Here is a 15,929-nt window from a genome sequence, read left to right as displayed (position 1 = left end):
TTTTTGTTTAAACCACCAACAGCGCCCAGCATGGATGTCTTCAAACTGCATTTCATATCCATGTTTTTGTTCCCAGAGTCTCATTGTAGAATATGAGAGTGTAGACTAATGGAGATTTAGTTTGCCTTTGCCTCAGGGTGATTTCTATGGTACTAATTGGCCTTTTTTGTTTGTTTGTTTTGATGTTTTTATTTGGAAAAAATGTTATTGCTCTCCAAGAACTCTCACTCCTAGAGCAACAGAAATTATTTTCTGGACTCCCAGCCAATTTTCTTTTGACCCTTTCTCTTGACCAGTCAATGGAGCTTTCTTTCTAGAGCTGGAAAGGAAGGGAACTTTGAACTGGACTCATCTAACCCCCTTATCTTGCAGACGAGGAAACTGAAGGCAGGGGACTTAACCAAGGTCACACACACTAACATCCAGTGTCTCCTTCCTGTAAGATTCTCTTATCTACTTTTATTAGGCCACAATGGATAGAATGCTAGGCTCAGAGTTAGGAACATGTGATTTTGAATCCTGTCTCAGCTAGTTCATAGACAAATCATTTAGGCTTGTCTTGCCCCAGTTTCCCCATTTATAAAAATGAAAATGATAATAATACTTAGTTTACAGGGTGGTTATAAAGATCAGATGAGATAATATGTGACGGACTCTTAATCTTTAAGCATCATATAAATACTATTTATTATTTTTATTATTATTACTATTGTTATTACAATCATTGCTATTGTCATCACTATCATTCCTAGTAGTTACTATTATAAATTATTATTACTAAAATTACTAATCATTACTACTGTTATTTTAATTACTACTACTACTACTCAGCCATCACCCAATGTGACCTTGGTCAAGTCATTTAATCTCCCTTGATATCACTTTCATCTTCTGAAAAATGAAGCATTTGATGCAGTGACCTCTGAGGCCCCCTCTAGTGTCAAATCTGTTATCATAGGATCGATGGTCATATTGATGTTGGTATCTCCATCATTTAGACAGTGAGAAGTGAGGGAATAAGCACTTATTTGGCACCTACTATTTGCCAAGCACTGTGCTAATTGTTTTTTTTAATAAATATTACCTCATTTGACCCACACAACCACCCAGGGACAGGGTAGGAACCATTTTTATTCTCATTTTATCGTTGGGGAAACTGAGGTAGGCCATAGTCAAGTGACATGTCTAGGCTCCTGTGACTGGTAAGTTTCTGGGACTAGATTTGAACTCCAGACTTCTGTATTCTAGGCCCAGCTCTGTATCTACTGTGGCACTTCCTCAGAGAGACAGACTACAACCTACTTATACATTCTCCCTCCATGTGATTCTTACCTGAATTCCACCTTTCGTTCTCACCATAAGTGCTAATCAAGATGCTAGATGCCTTCCTCTAGGTCTTTTTCCATTGAGTGGATACCAGTGGATCACCTGGCCTATTTACCTGTCTTACTCTCACCTCCCATGGGATTTTACACTTCTCCTTCCTATCATTCATTTCTTGGGTTCTGTATGTTATTCCACATAACAGTCACTCACCAAAGAAAAGAAGGTGCAGTCTCCTTCCACCTTCCACATTTCTCTTCTTTCCTCATTAAATGGCCTATTGTTGCTTGTCGAGTCTGTGACTTCATCTACTAGAGCATAGATTTGGTACAAGCATTGGAGACAGACAATGAGTTGGTTCCAGAATTGAATGGGAGAAAGGAAACAAGACCTGGACCAAATCTGGGAAATTATGGAGACCCAAAGGTGTCTTGCTTGGGACAGTGTTGGGCTGGACAACACAGAAGGAGAGAGTGTTGGATTTGAAGCAGGAAGACCTACATCCATATCTCTCTTCAGACACTTACAAGCTCTGTGACCTTGAGGTGGTCACATAATTCCTCTTTGCCCTGAGCTTTTTCATCTGTTAAAGTGGATAATAATAGTACTTATTTCATAGGGCTGTTGTAAACATCAAATGAAGAGAGATATGTAAAGCACTTTGTAATCCTTAAAGTAGTATAGAAACACTTCTCTCCCTTTTTCCCTCTCTCCTCCCTCTCTCCTTCTCTCTATCACTCTCTCTACCTTCCTTCTCTCTCTCCTTTTCTCTATCACTCTTTCTCTTTCTCTCTTTATCACTCTCTCTGTCTCTCCTGTCTCTCTCTCCCTTCTTCCCTCTCTCCTTCTCTCTATCACTCTCTCTTTCTCTGTGTGTCTCTCTCTCCCTTTTTCCCTCTCTCCTCTCTCTTCTCTCTCTCTCCTTCTCTCTTTTCTCCTCTCCTTCCTTCTCTCTCTCCTCTTTCTCACTCTCTCTGTCTCTGTCTCTCCCCCTTTAGCACCCCCTTTTTTCATTGTTGCTGCTGCTATTATTATTGTAATTAGAACATAAATAATTGTCCTAGCAGTACTATCTTTGAATGCCACTTTTTTCCAAGGTGTCACAGTTACTTATAATAAGGATGTCAAAACATAAACATCTCCCAGAACAATGTATTGCCCTCCATGATGGACCTCAAGGAGGAATCCAAAACCAATCTCCGATCAGTTACTGATATTTCGCTGTCTTCCAAACACTGTGGCTAGATATGTTGGGTACAAAGACACAGATAATTGCTACCTTCAAAAACTTCCATTCTTTCAGAAAAGACAATCAAAGAAATGTCTCTTGCCACTTTCGAAATGGAAACCAACGGCTAATAACCTGGCCCATTTTCCATTATTTCTCCCATGATGCTGCTCTGACACTTTTCCCTTCTCTTCCTCTCCAGATCAACGAGAATTTTGGCAAACTTTCCTTGTCCTCCATCACCTCTTCTGAAGGCAACAGGTGCCAAGACATTTTCGATGACCTTGAAAACTCCGAATCTATCACAAATAGCAGCCTGGATTTAGGTTTGTGATTTTGGCTACCTCTGAGTACAAATTGCTTTCATTTTTGACTGTTTCTTTTATTGGTTAATTCAATCCTTTTGCTTTCACCTAGATTCAAATCATTTAATCCAACATGAGTTCATATAATTTCTCATCTGGATGGCCTTTTTCCAAGTGCTGAGAAAACGTGTTTCCTCTTACTTTCAGAATATGGAGACTCTGCTTTGAAGCAGATGTATGGATGTATTTTTTTTTCTGCCTCATTGAGCTTTTTAATATTAAATAGAGAAGAATGCTAACACCACTACTTTGGACTAGAATCAGAGAATTACAAATAAATCTCTGCTAATCTATATTAAAAAGGCTGTTTCCATTAAACTATACTGTGAGCTCATGGAATGGAGCTGTTAAATATTAATACACAGAGGCATAGTTGAAACATTTATGAAATGCTGCACTAGCTATAGGTTATGGCCAATTTTCATACATTAATAACTCCAAGTTTCCATTAATGAACTCAAGCCGTTTAGTGCTTTTGAGGTTCAACATTGCTTCTTGTATCCAATAGAAAACTTTCCTTTGTAAATCCTCTCATTTTTGGTCCTGAAAGTTTTGATGCCTCTGGTGTTATCCTAATTCTTTCATGACATAGAAATTGATATTCATGCTAATGTTTCCACTTCAATTCAATGGCACAAATGTGTTTAAGTGCCTACTGTGTCCCTGGCACTGGGGATAGAGGGACAAAGTAGGACGTGCCCTTAACTTCAGGTCGCTTACGTGATATTGGGGGCAATATAACAGGAATGCACAGTGATTAGTGACTAAGAATAAGCATCTGAATGAAAAGGGATTTCATAAGGGAGAGGGGGCCAGTAACTACAGCAGTCAACAAGAAAAGCCTTTTGGAGATGCTGGCTGCTGGGTTGTCTGTAGAGGGAAGCTAGATTGTTCCTGATACAGCCCTTTTTAAAAAAATTCTTTATATTTTTAAATTTTCATATCCATTGCCTTTTCAAACACATTCCCTCTTTCTTCCTTACCCAGGGATCAATCCCTTATAAGAAATGGAGCGTGGGAGGGGTGGGGGGGTGAGGATTACAATTAGCCAACACATTTGCCAGTTTGGGTGGGATCTGCTTCATTCTTCAGTCACAGTTCCCTCCTTCTTCAAAGAAAGTGGGGAGCTCCATTTTCTATTCTCCTCTCCAAGGGCCATGCCTGATCCTTTATAATTACCCAGAATTCCATGTTTTTTGTTCTTTTAATTTTCATTATTGTCACTATCGTGCAGGCTCTTCTCCTGGTTCTGCTGCTTTCATTCTCTTCTCAGTTCATAGAAATCTTTCCCAATTTCTCTGAACTCCTCCTATTCACTCTACACTCGAAAGTCTGCCAAGCCCATTTTCTCACACCAGCCCTTCAGGCTCAGAGGAAATGGGACTTGTCCATAGCAAAAGAGGCTAACAAGAATAACACCCAAGATTCAGCACATTCAGAATCTCCAATTCTTCTCCTCCCGCTCCTTCCCCCTTCCCTCTCCCACCTCCCAAGCAAGATTAATCGATGCTCGGCACCTTGAAAGAGGAAGCAAGATTTCTGTTTCTCAAATAACCTGGTGACTTAGTTGGGAAGAGAAGATATGCATAAAAATGAAACTAATTGCAAAAGGCAGAGTAAGAATAACTCCTGTTTTTATAGCATTTTCACATTTACGAGCGAGTATATCATGAAAGACCACCTGAACAGTTCCAGAAATGTGAGGGTCTGTCCTCTGAAGTGGAGGCAGTTAATCGATTAGGAATTGCTCTGTTCATCCCTCTATATTTGCATATATACTTTCCATTTATTTTTCTGTGGGGATATTCTATCTCCTTCCCCTCCCCAGAAGAATGTAAGTTCCCTAAGGGCAGAGAATATTGTGTTCTGCCATTGTATCCTTAGCGCCTGGCACATCCCTTTTATAAAAATGTCTTGTTGTTCAGGAGTTGTTCAGTCTCCACTGAGAGGTTTTGAATACTTGAGCAAATCACTGAATTTTTGTTGTTTACTCAGTTCCTTAGAGTCCAACGCCTCACGATCACATTTGGGGTTTTCTTGGCAAAGTTACTCAAGTGGTTTGCCATTTCCTTTAACAGCTCATTTTACAGATGAGGAAACTAAGGCACACTGGGTGAAATGATTTGTCCACAGTCACACAGCTGGTGTCTGAGGGTAAATTTGAACTCGGGAAGATGAGTCTTCCTGACTCCAGGCCCAGCACTCTATGGTGCCACTTAGCTACCCACCTACAAAAATAGGTGCTTAATATGTGTTTGTTGAATAGCCAATAATGACATTGAAGAAAGCGTCTGGGTTTACATGAAAAGCTCAGTTGACTTGTAACTCTCCTCTTTATTAGCTGTGGGACTTTAGGGAAATTTTCCTGTCTGGGCCCCTATTTCTTTGTCATGTTGTGGTTACATTTATTTATCTATTTCTTTTGATCAGTTTATTTGTATATTCTACACTTCCTCTGTAATGGAATTCAAATTTTCCTTGCTCAAACTTCCCTTGCCTTTTATCCTTGCCTGATTTTATTTTTTCATCTCACAAAATATTAGTATTTCAGGGATTTCTCTTCCTCCTTACCCTGGAGCACTGGCTTGTTTTTCATCCTGCAAATCTTCTGTCTTTGAACTTTCCTGCCTCTTTTGATAACGTCTCTACATCCCTTCTCCTGGGTTTCACCCCACAACTTCTGAGGTTCTTGACTACTTTTTAATGTTTCATGACCTCTGGGCTCCTCGTGACTTGACAGCTGAAAATACCTGTAAGCCATCGCCCCATTAGACCCCCGTAGAATGAGTAAAACCTACCTGTGAGGTGCGGTAAATGGGTAAAGACGTTTGTGGGACATGCTTTGTGTGGGTTTTGGTGGAGAGGTTTGCTATGCTGACAAGGTACAGAATGTGTCCAGACTGGCTGGGCAAAGAGTTTGGAACCTGCCAAAGATTAGCATCATCAAGAGGGATGAATTAACTTCAAATGCAAAAGTTTCTTTTTCTGAAAAGAGGAGAATTAGTAAAAAAAAAAAGTTTCTGTGAGTTATAGTAAAGAAGATCATACCCTCCCTCCTTGTCATTACTTCTTACCATCCTGTCTTCCTTCAAAGCTCAGATTAAAAGCTGCCCTCTAGATGAAGCCTTTCCTGATTCTGCCCACCTTGCCCTCTCTTAATAGGGTCTTCCCTGCCAAATTATCTTGTTAAGTGTTTTACAAATCTCAAAGTACTACATAAATGCTTGCTGTTGTTATTGTCGTTATTATTGCTGTTAGTATATTTTGTATACCTGGCCATCCGGTCCAGTTTCCTTGTTTAACAGAGAAGCAAAGACTTTCAGAACTGATAAGTGACTCACTCAAGATCACACAGCTTATAAGTGACCGGGTAGGAATCATTCCCAGATTGCTCTCTCAATCTTTCCTTCTTTCCACTTTGCCTTGTTTCCAAGATGAAGAAAGGAAATTCTTTTAGATGCATTACTTTCTATTCAATGTGTATCTAGTTTTTATCTAGTTAGTATTTACTTAGATATCCTCTTGTTGTTTCTCCCGGAGAGAGAACATAAGCTCCTTGAAGGTAAGGGCCACCTCGTTTTCTTTGCTTTGTCCTCAGAGTCTAACACATATTAGGACAAGCTTTGGAAATTGCATCAACACGGATGACTTGCCCTTCCTTTCTTTTGCTAACTGTACTGCTTTTTTGCTCTCCAGGCCTTAGGATTCCAAGCAATTCAGAAGGCCCTGAAATGCTGGTTGATCTCCCTATAACGGCCCAAGAGAGTGAGCCTGCAGACATTCCCATCTATCAGCTGCCCCAGAAGCGAGGATTCTCCAAGGCTGGATTGTTGCCATCCAAATATACAGCAGATACATGGTATGCTACTAGTTCCAACCCCATTATCTCTGGCTCCTCTCTCTCTCTCTCTCTCTCTCTCTCTCTCTCTCTCTCTCTGTCTCTCTCTCTTTCGCTCACTCTCTGTCTCTCTCTGTCTCTCTCTGTCTCTCTCTCTCTGTCTCTCTCTCTGTCTCTCTCTCTCTCTCTCTCTCTTTGTTTCTGTCTCACTCTCACTTTCGCTCTCTCTGTCGCTCTTACTCTCGTTTTCTTTCTCTCTCTCTCTCTTTCTTTCTTGCTCTCTTGTCTGTCTCTAATCTTGGCCTCAGATACTTCCTAGCTGCGTAACTCTGGGCAAGCCTGATTTGAACCCAGGACCTCCCATCTCTAGTCCTGGCTCTCAATCTACTGACTGAGAGCTACCTAGCTTCCCCTTCCACTGCTTTAAAACATTGAAAACCTGGTCATTGATGTATGGATCCTGGTTGTTCTCCTTGGAATAGTCTCCATTCAGCTTCTCTCTGTCCTTTCTAGACTCTCACCCTGAGGGCAGAACTCAAGGCTCCTGAGTTAGGCTGACCCAGATGGTCTCCATAAGATCCTAGATAAGAGTTTGGAGCAACTTTACTCTTCCCGATGTCCTACCCCCTCATTTTCCAAGATGAGGAAATCTCTTGATAGCTCATGTAGCAGGAAGATAAACACCATGACTGCCCTCATCCCATGAGACCGTCTGGGAGACCTTTTCCCATGGAGTTTGTTTATCCTGGGGAGGCCGAATCTTTGTGTTAAATGGAGTAGTGTTTGTGATCATATTTTCCCGCTAAGATGCCAGAGTTAAATGTAGGTTCCTGCGAGAACAATGGTGGATGTGAGCCTGGAGAGACCGTCTCAGGTTTCTAAGCTTTTAAGGGAATAAATAATGTAGACAGCTAAGTCTCATCTCCAGCCTGAGTGCTCTGAGCTTGACCCCCAGAAGTGTAGTTATAGGTGACAGTAGAGAAAACAGCGTGGAAAGAAAAGGAATTTTAATGGGGGTGTGGGAAGACCTTCCCAGATTCCCCTGGAATCCTAAGGACTGTGACCCCAGAGATTGATTTCCCTACAAATGATTTGCTTATCATGGACAAGTCCTTAATGGTTGGAGTCCCAAGTGCGCCCATCTTTTAGAAGGAGGTGATTCATCTTCATACATGAAACTGTAGCAGAAGACGACTTTGGTCATTCATCATTATCATTCAGATTCAAACAATAATATTTTTATTGGAAGATTGATATCTTTAGGGTAGAAAATCCAACTGGAAATACTGGGGTAAAGATAACAGCCACTTTTTATTCCCCACCTTATTTATCATGTAGGGTTTCACTTTTGAGAAACACATGTTAATAAAAAAAAAAAAAAGATAATATTTGTAAAGTGGTTAGCCCGGGGCTTGCTACCTAGTAGATGTTTAATCAAAGCTTTTCCCCTTGTGTGCCCCCCTGCCTAACACTACTTTGTAAGGAGTACAGTATTTTTTTTTTCGGTTGGATATAGCGATTAAATAAGACTTGCTTCTCTTCCTATGGAGAATGGAATGAGGAGGCGGCACTGGGGCACCCTGGGAAAGGTTCCAGACTTGGAACCAGGCCATCTGCCTTTGAGCCTTTGAATTCTATTCTTTGTCCAGAACTTGGCCTAAGGAGGCTCAAGGTGCACCTTGGTCTAGTGGAAATGCTCTGGGTTTTGAGTTAAGAGAATGATCTGGAGCCAAAGTTCAAACTGTAATTTTGCTACTACATAGATCTGTGGCTATAAGCAAGTGGCTTCACCTGGCCTCAGTTTCTTCATCTGTAAAGTGGAGGGGGAGCTGAATTAGAATTCTAAAGTTCTTTCCAGTTCTACCTGTGTGATCCCATGATACTGAGATCTTTGATGCTTTAGACAGTCTTTAGATTTCAGTTTCCATCTCTGTGAAATAAAGTCAATAAATAAGGCTGGTAGAATTTCCTGGGAGGGTCCTTATGGGAATCGATAGAGGTAATATTGACCTACTGCCTTGCAGCCTTGGAAGTACCACAAAAGATCCGTTCTGATTATCAGCTGGGCTTCCTTGGGAATGTCCTTTCACCTTTACCTTGAGGCAGCGAGGTCGTCCCTAGGCCTGAAGCGCTCAATGTGGCCCTCCCCCGGAGAGCCATCCCTCCTAACAGAGGAAGAAAAAGATGGGGAAACAGCTCAGCAAACCACTGCCACATTGGACAAGTTTGCCGTCATGGATCCTGCCTCCACGGTCCCTCCCTCTGCAGTCCCTTCTCATTCCTCCCTTCTGTTACTAAGCTTCGATGTTCTCATTTTGCACTTCTGAAGGTTGGTCATTAGTCTTCTGCTGAGTTTTCTGGTGCTACATTTGTCTGATGTCCAAGAGCTGGAAAACAATGTCATTTAAGTGACATCTTTTGTGACTTAAGTGACTTAGCTGTGACTTAAGTGACTATCTCTTGTGTTTGGGGGATCCCACAGCAGGGTACACTGGGTGTGGAAGGTCCAATTGGTCATATGCCTCTTCAAGTAAGAAAGTAGCATTGCAGAATCTCCAATTTGGAAGGGAACTCTGTGCCCACCCAGTGGCAGCCACTACAACTTTGATGACCAGTGGACAGCCAGCCTTTGCTGGAAGAGCTCCCTGGGGGTTCCTTCTGTGTCTGGAACCCTGTGACTGTGTGACCCTCTCTGTGCGAGCTCCGAGGAGTGGAATCCACCCTCTCTCGAGCTGGTGTAGCCCAGCTTTGGCTTGCTTTTTCTCTGAGGGACTTTTGAGCCTAACTTTATTTACCTCTTTGCAACTTCCTACCTATTCCTCCTATTCATTCCAATAGAGCTAAGAAGACCAAATCGAAAACCTCTTCCATGTGACAGTGTCCTCAGATCACTGAGACCAGCCATACCTTTCTCCCTTCTTCTCTCCATCAGGCTCAGTATGTGCAGATCCTTCTGCCAAGCTTCCTATGTGATGGAATCCAGGCCCTTTTCACTGGGTGCATTCCTGGATATTCTCCAGCTTATCAATATCCTTCTTTTAAAAAGAAAGAACCAACCTTCTGTATTAGAATCAGCACTATGTATTGGTTCCAAGGCAGACAAGTGATAAAGGCTGGGAAGAAGGATTAAGTGACTTGCCCAGGGTCACCTAGCTAAGATGTTTCTGAGGCCAGATTTGAACCTAGGACCTCCAATCTCTTGACATAGTTCTCTAGCCATTGAGCCAGATAGTTGCCCCTGTCAACATACTTCTTAAACAATGGTCTCCAGAAGTAATCACAGTGCTTTAGATACGATATGTCCAGAGCTGAGTTCAGTGAGAGCATCTTTTCTCTTTTGGAAGTTACGGCTTTCTCTAATGCAGTCCCAGATAAAATAAACCTTTTGGGTTTTCTCTGCCTCATTATATTATTGATTTATTAGGCTTGCATTCCACTAAGACTCTCTGATCCTTTTCTGAATAATTGCTGTCTGCCTATGCTGTCTCAATCTTATACTTGTGAAGTTGTTTTTTTTTCCCAATGCAAGACTTTACATTCATCTCTTTTGAATTTCATTTGATTAGCTTCAGCTCAGTGCTCCAAAGCCTTTTAAAACCCATAAGGGTTTGTTCCCAGGATACAAGGAAAAAAATAAGTTGCTTTTTTGCTACGGACCATTAAAAGTCACTTGTTTCCTGTACTCCTGGCAGGTTCCTATTTTGTAGGGAGCCTAGTTTCTTAATTGATGGAAATGTAATCAATTAAATTTGATTTGAAATGAATTGTCTTGTACAGTGAAGATAATTCTATCTCAAGAGTGTGACTTATGGATGCTTTTGGTTTTGTCCCCAGTGATTTGCCAGAGAGAGAAGAAGGAGAAGGAGAAGAAACCCCAAACTTCAGTCACTGGGGTCCACCTCGAATGTATGTTGACTTCTATGACTTATTTCATTTTTTTTTAACTGTGGCAAAAGATTTTATTTTTACTTACTTGATATCAATGAGTTTTATTCATGTTTTAAATCAAGGATCAGTAATTGTGATAATATTTATACAGCCTGGAATGGAATCAGCTAAATTCCAAACTTTTATCAGTCCATCAATAAGGATTTATTGAAATGGCATCTGTGTGCCCAAGGCAGTGTTGCACAGTGGATAGAACTAGACTTAGAGCCTTTGACACAAAGAGATTATGTGACCTTGGATAAGTCATTTCTCTCAGGTTCCTTGCTACTCTCTAAAACTGTTACATCAATGGGGAGAGGAGGGATTGGAGGGAGGAAGAGAATTTCAAACTAAAAAGAAAATATATTTAGTTTAATAATGATTAAGTTACAGAGATGGTGCCAACCCATATGTAAGGGGGAATTGTCTCTCGTAGAAGCTCCCAGATCAAATGAAATCACAGGTAAGTCCCTGTATCAGGCAGTCTGCTAGATTCTGGGGATATAGAAACAAAAATAACAACCATTTCTGGTCCCTTTTTCTTCCCACCCCCAGGAGCTCACCATCTGTAGTGCTAGACATCATGCACAAATTAAGTGTATATAAATCTATACGTGTATACATACACATACATGTGCATGCTTGCACACATAAAGAACACACAAACAGAGCAGATGGAAAAATAACCTTGGGTGGGAAGGCACTAGCAGCTGAGAAGATTAGAAGAAAACGGCACCCGCCTTCAAGAATCCCACACTCCATCCCTGCAATTCTGATGTATATAAATATATTCTAGGCAGTGACAGCTAGGGGACCTGGGAATAGAAAATAATCCTTGTTCTTGAGGGGGTTACATTCCAACATGTACACAGAGCAGTTCCTTATAAAACACTTACAAAGTGGGCAGCTGGGTGGCTCAGTGGATTGAGCCTGTGGATTGAGAGATGGGAGGTCCTGGGTTCAAATGTGACCTCAGATACTTTTCAGCTGTGTGACCCTGGGCAAGTCACTTGACCCCCATTGCCTAGCCCTTACCGCTCTTCTGCCTTAGAACCAATACACAGTATTGATTCTATGGTAGAAGGTAAGGGTTAAAAAAAAAAAAAAAGAAACTAAAAAAACACATACAAAGTAATTGAGAAAGAAAGGGGGAGCAATTGGAGTGAGGCAAAACTGCTTCACAAATTATGCAAGCAAGATTATTTGAGACCTTTCACTTTCAGTCCTGATTTCACTTTCAGTCCTGAGGACAATTCATGCCAGTTCTTGACATCAACACTAGGTTAGTCTGATTCACTAATCATTTCTACAGTGTCTGCTGTACGTGAGCTTCCTTGGTAAAGTCCCATGAATACAAAAAAATGGGGCAACCGTGGCTACCCTCGGACAGCTTCCATTTTACTGGGGAGGAAGAGGAGTTGACGTGCACACAAATATGTATAGCACAAGCAGGCAGGGAGGTAAGACAGCCCTCATAATGGGAAGGGGGAGAGATCAGAGTCACCTTCACAGAAGAAGCGACTCCTCAACCGACTACTGGAGGAAGACCAAGGTTGTGAGCAGAAGCCGGGGTTGTGCTTCCCTCCCGTTTTGAGTATGTGGTTAGGGTCTCGTCTCCCGCAGAGCTGGTCCCACAGTGCCTCCTTCTGAAGGTGCCTCCATTTTCTTGAGAGCCCTTCCACCGAAGCATAAGCCTGAGGCAGCGGCTCTGGAGTGAGACCTGGGTTCAAATCCCCGACACTAACAATTCCGTAACCTCTCGGGCATAGCATTTGTTTCCCTGCATGGCAATTTCCCTAAACTATAAAATGAGTGTGTAGGTCTAGCCAGTGTCAGAGGTCTCGAGTGCCTCTTTGTCCTTTCCCTCGTGAGCTCTCCGAGGTCCTGCCACGTTGGAAGGGCTTTACGTGTGAGCTATTGAGGGTCTCCTAAGCGCTCTGAAGACGAGCCTAGCAAGCACCGGCGAGCCCCTCGCCCCCTGGACACCAGGGCAGTGAGCTTCAAGTCCACCGGACTGGCCAGAGGAACTCCTGCAGTGTGTTTGTTGATATCTGAGCTACAACCTGCATCAGGAGTGGGAGGACCCCGAGAATCAGAGCATCGCTTTATTGAACAATATTGAGCATATTTAGCATGTAGACTGGGAGAACATGAAGGGCTGCAGAGGCCGTAGAATGCAGCCTCCTATCTTGTAGACGGGGACCCTGAAGCCCAGGATGGAGAAGGGGCTGCGTTTTAGGAATCGCAGATCATCTCTCTGCAGCTGCCACGAGCTCAATCACGGTGTCATGGGTAGAGTGCTGGACCAGGAGTCAGGAAGCCCCGAGTTCAAATCCTGCCTCCGATATCTACTAGCTGTGCAACTCTGGACAAGCCGCTTCATCCTATTTCCCTCAGTCTCCTTGTCTGTAAAATGAGCTGGAAAAGGAAGAGGCAGAGCCCTCCAGTGTCTCTGCCAGGAAGACCCCCAATGGGGTGGCGGAGAGTCAGCCCCGACGGAGACGACTGAATGACCACAACACACACACACACGTGTATTTGTCTTTCTGAGCACGGCGTAGCGCGGTAGAATGTAGGAGACGTGGGGAGAGGCCAGGAAGTTAGGCTCAGTAGGAGGCTCTCGGGAAAGTCCGCCGCCTCCCCAGGGGCGCATCAGGAGCCCCAGCGAGGGCAGCTCCAGTCCGCTCTGCCCTTCCCTTTGAATCAGAGGCCGGCCCAGCCGGAGCCCAAGATCAAAGCCAGCGACCCCGAGCACTCCGGCCGCTGTGGGGAGGGCGCTGGGAAAGGACCCGTCGGCAAGCCGCTGCCCTGAAAAGGCAGCCGGGACTGTGGAGCCACAAAGCCGCACTCTGAGCATCAGAGGGTCGTTTGTGCCTACCAGAGACCCTCCGGCTGACCCGACATCTCTGGACGCCAGTGTGTGTTTTTTAAGAGAAAATGTGGCGCCCGTGGAAAAAGTATTGGATGAAGGACAAGGATTGTTGTCCTGTGTGAGAGGAACGTCCCCCGGCCTGGGGCGGGATAGAGACCTATAAAAGCGGAGTCGCTGGTGGGAAGTGAGAAGGCCAAGCTCTGTCCTCCCCCCTTAAACAGGGGCCCTGGACCTCGTGGCCCCAACTTCTATTCGGAGGGTTCCAGCTTGGGAGCAGAGAGGCCCGGGGGCAGCTGGCGGGGGGCAAGACGGGGGAGGCATGAGGGAGCAGATGGCCTTTGCAGTAAGATTTGAAGGAAGCTATTTCTTAACCTCTCAGTTGCTAGATCTATAAAACTGAGGTAACTGGCCCTGAGAAGCAGCCTGGCGTGGTGGGTACTGGCCAGCCCGAACCTCGGGCATATACAAAGAGGTTCTCTGACACACACTTGCTGTGTCACTCTGGGGAATCCTTTACTCCCTTCAGGGTCAGTTACTTCCTCTATAAACCTGGGGCTATAAAACCTGAGAGGAAGGATGGCCCAGCGGATAGAGACCCAACCTCAAAGCCAAGGAGACACGAATTTATGGCTCTCCCCTTAAATATGCTGTTTTCGGGACTTCTGGCAAGTGAATTATTCTTTCTGTGTCCCCAGACAACCCTTAAATGTTCTGAGTTGCAGAATAGATGTCTGTTGGCATTGGTAAAGGGAGTTTCTTCACCCATGAAATCACAGGTCCAGACAACTCTCCCAAGATCATACCCACAAAACAAGAACAATTCGTTCACTTGTACCTGGTGGTGTCGAGACCCATCACTCCTCTCCTCTAATCCAGGCTCCCCGTTTGGCATTTCATGCCTGTCAGAGTCTGCCTCTGCTCTGCCTTCTCAGGCTCCTTTATCCATCCTTCACTCCAGTCACAGACCCCCGTTCTGTTCTTCACACATGGTCCACGCGCGTTTCTTCTCTCCTTGCTTTTGCCTAGAGCATCTCCCAAGCCTACGATGCCCGTCTTCCTCACTTCTGCCTCTTAGAATCCCCAGATTCCTTCCAAGCTCATTGCAGACGCCACCTCCTACCTGAGGTGCTCTTGTGCTTCCTGCGCCCCAGCCCACCCCTCCAGCTGCCATTATTACCCTCCGCCCATCTGGTTGGATTGTCTGCCTCAAGGGCAGAGTTATAGGCTCTGGAGCAGAGCCAGCACAGCGTTCTCCTCATTTTCCAGCCTCCACACCGATTCTGGATGTCTCTATCATCCCCCTCGGCTCAGTACCTTCCTCTGTATTCCTGAACTTCCCCAGTGCCTCCCCCACTTCCATCTTCCTTTTATGTATTATTTTCTGCCCTTAGATTACAAACTCCTGGTGGGCAGGGACTGTTTCTTTTTATTTGTACTTGTATCCCCAGGGTCTGGCATTTAGTCAGGGCTTAATGAATGTTTTTGCCCCCACACTTCCTCCATATTTGATATATAATTTATATATATATATACATACATATATATAAAATATATTTTTATATGTATGTACATATAGGTGTAGATATAGTTATATACTATAAATAGGAGTATACGGGGGGTGTGTGTATGTGTGTATATATATTTATATACACATATTTCTGTAGACTATGTTCCTTGAGGGGAGGGACTATTTCTTTTTATTTGTATTTGCATCCATCTTGCTTAATAGAGTGTTTGGTACTTAGTGCTTAATAAATGTTTATTTTCCCACTTATTGCCTCCCACAGCTTTCTCTATATTATATATTCATATGATATAATTTTAGAATAAATATATGTGTGTAGGTATGTATCTATATCTATATATCACTATCAGTGTGCATCCATGTTCTCACCTCTTGCAGCCTAGAAGCTCCTTGAGGGCAGGGACAGTTTCTCTTGTTTTTGTAATGCCAGCAATGGCAGATTGTGTCCTGTCTGTTCCCCTCCTGAAGCGCTTTACCTTCTTCTTGTCCTTCATCAAAATATGAAGAAGGAGGACAAGAAGAGGAAGAGGAGGACAAGAAGAGGAGGAGAGAAAGAGGAGGAGGAAGAAGAGAAAAAGAGAAGGAGGAGGAGGAGGAAAAAAAGGAGAAGGAGGAGGGAGAAGAGGAAGAGGAGAAGGAGGAGGAGGAGGAGAAGAAGAGGAGGAGGAGGAGGAGAAAGAAGAGAAGGAGGAAGAGGAGAAGGAGGAGGAGGAGGAGAAGAAGAGGAGGAGGAGGAGAAGAAGAAAGAAGAGAAGGAGGAGGAGGAGAAGAGGAGAAGGAGGAGGAGGAGGAGAAGGAAAAGGAGGAAGAGGAGGAGGAGAAGAAGTTGTCTTTCAGTGCTGTATAACAAT

At 43.6% G+C, this 15,929-nt stretch overlaps 1 protein-coding gene across 1 annotated transcript in view; it reads left to right on the top strand.

The window, feature by feature from the left end:
- Nucleotides 1-15,929, top strand: part of PATJ (PATJ crumbs cell polarity complex component) — a 332,079-nt gene that overhangs the window by 114,886 nt on the left and 201,264 nt on the right. The window contains exons 21-23 of the mRNA XM_044674774.1: nt 2,754-2,881; nt 6,620-6,775; nt 10,589-10,660. Of these exons, the coding sequence (XP_044530709.1) occupies nt 2,754-2,881; nt 6,620-6,775; nt 10,589-10,660 (356 nt within the window). The remainder of the gene's footprint in view (nt 1-2,753; nt 2,882-6,619; nt 6,776-10,588; nt 10,661-15,929) is intronic.

This window comes from Gracilinanus agilis, chromosome 4 (assembly GCF_016433145.1).
Source record: "Gracilinanus agilis isolate LMUSP501 chromosome 4, AgileGrace, whole genome shotgun sequence".
In the NCBI taxonomy this organism is placed as follows: Eukaryota; Metazoa; Chordata; class Mammalia; order Didelphimorphia; family Didelphidae; genus Gracilinanus; species Gracilinanus agilis.
The sequence above is the reverse complement of the archived record's forward strand: the minus strand, read 5'-3'. Positions and strand labels throughout refer to the sequence as shown.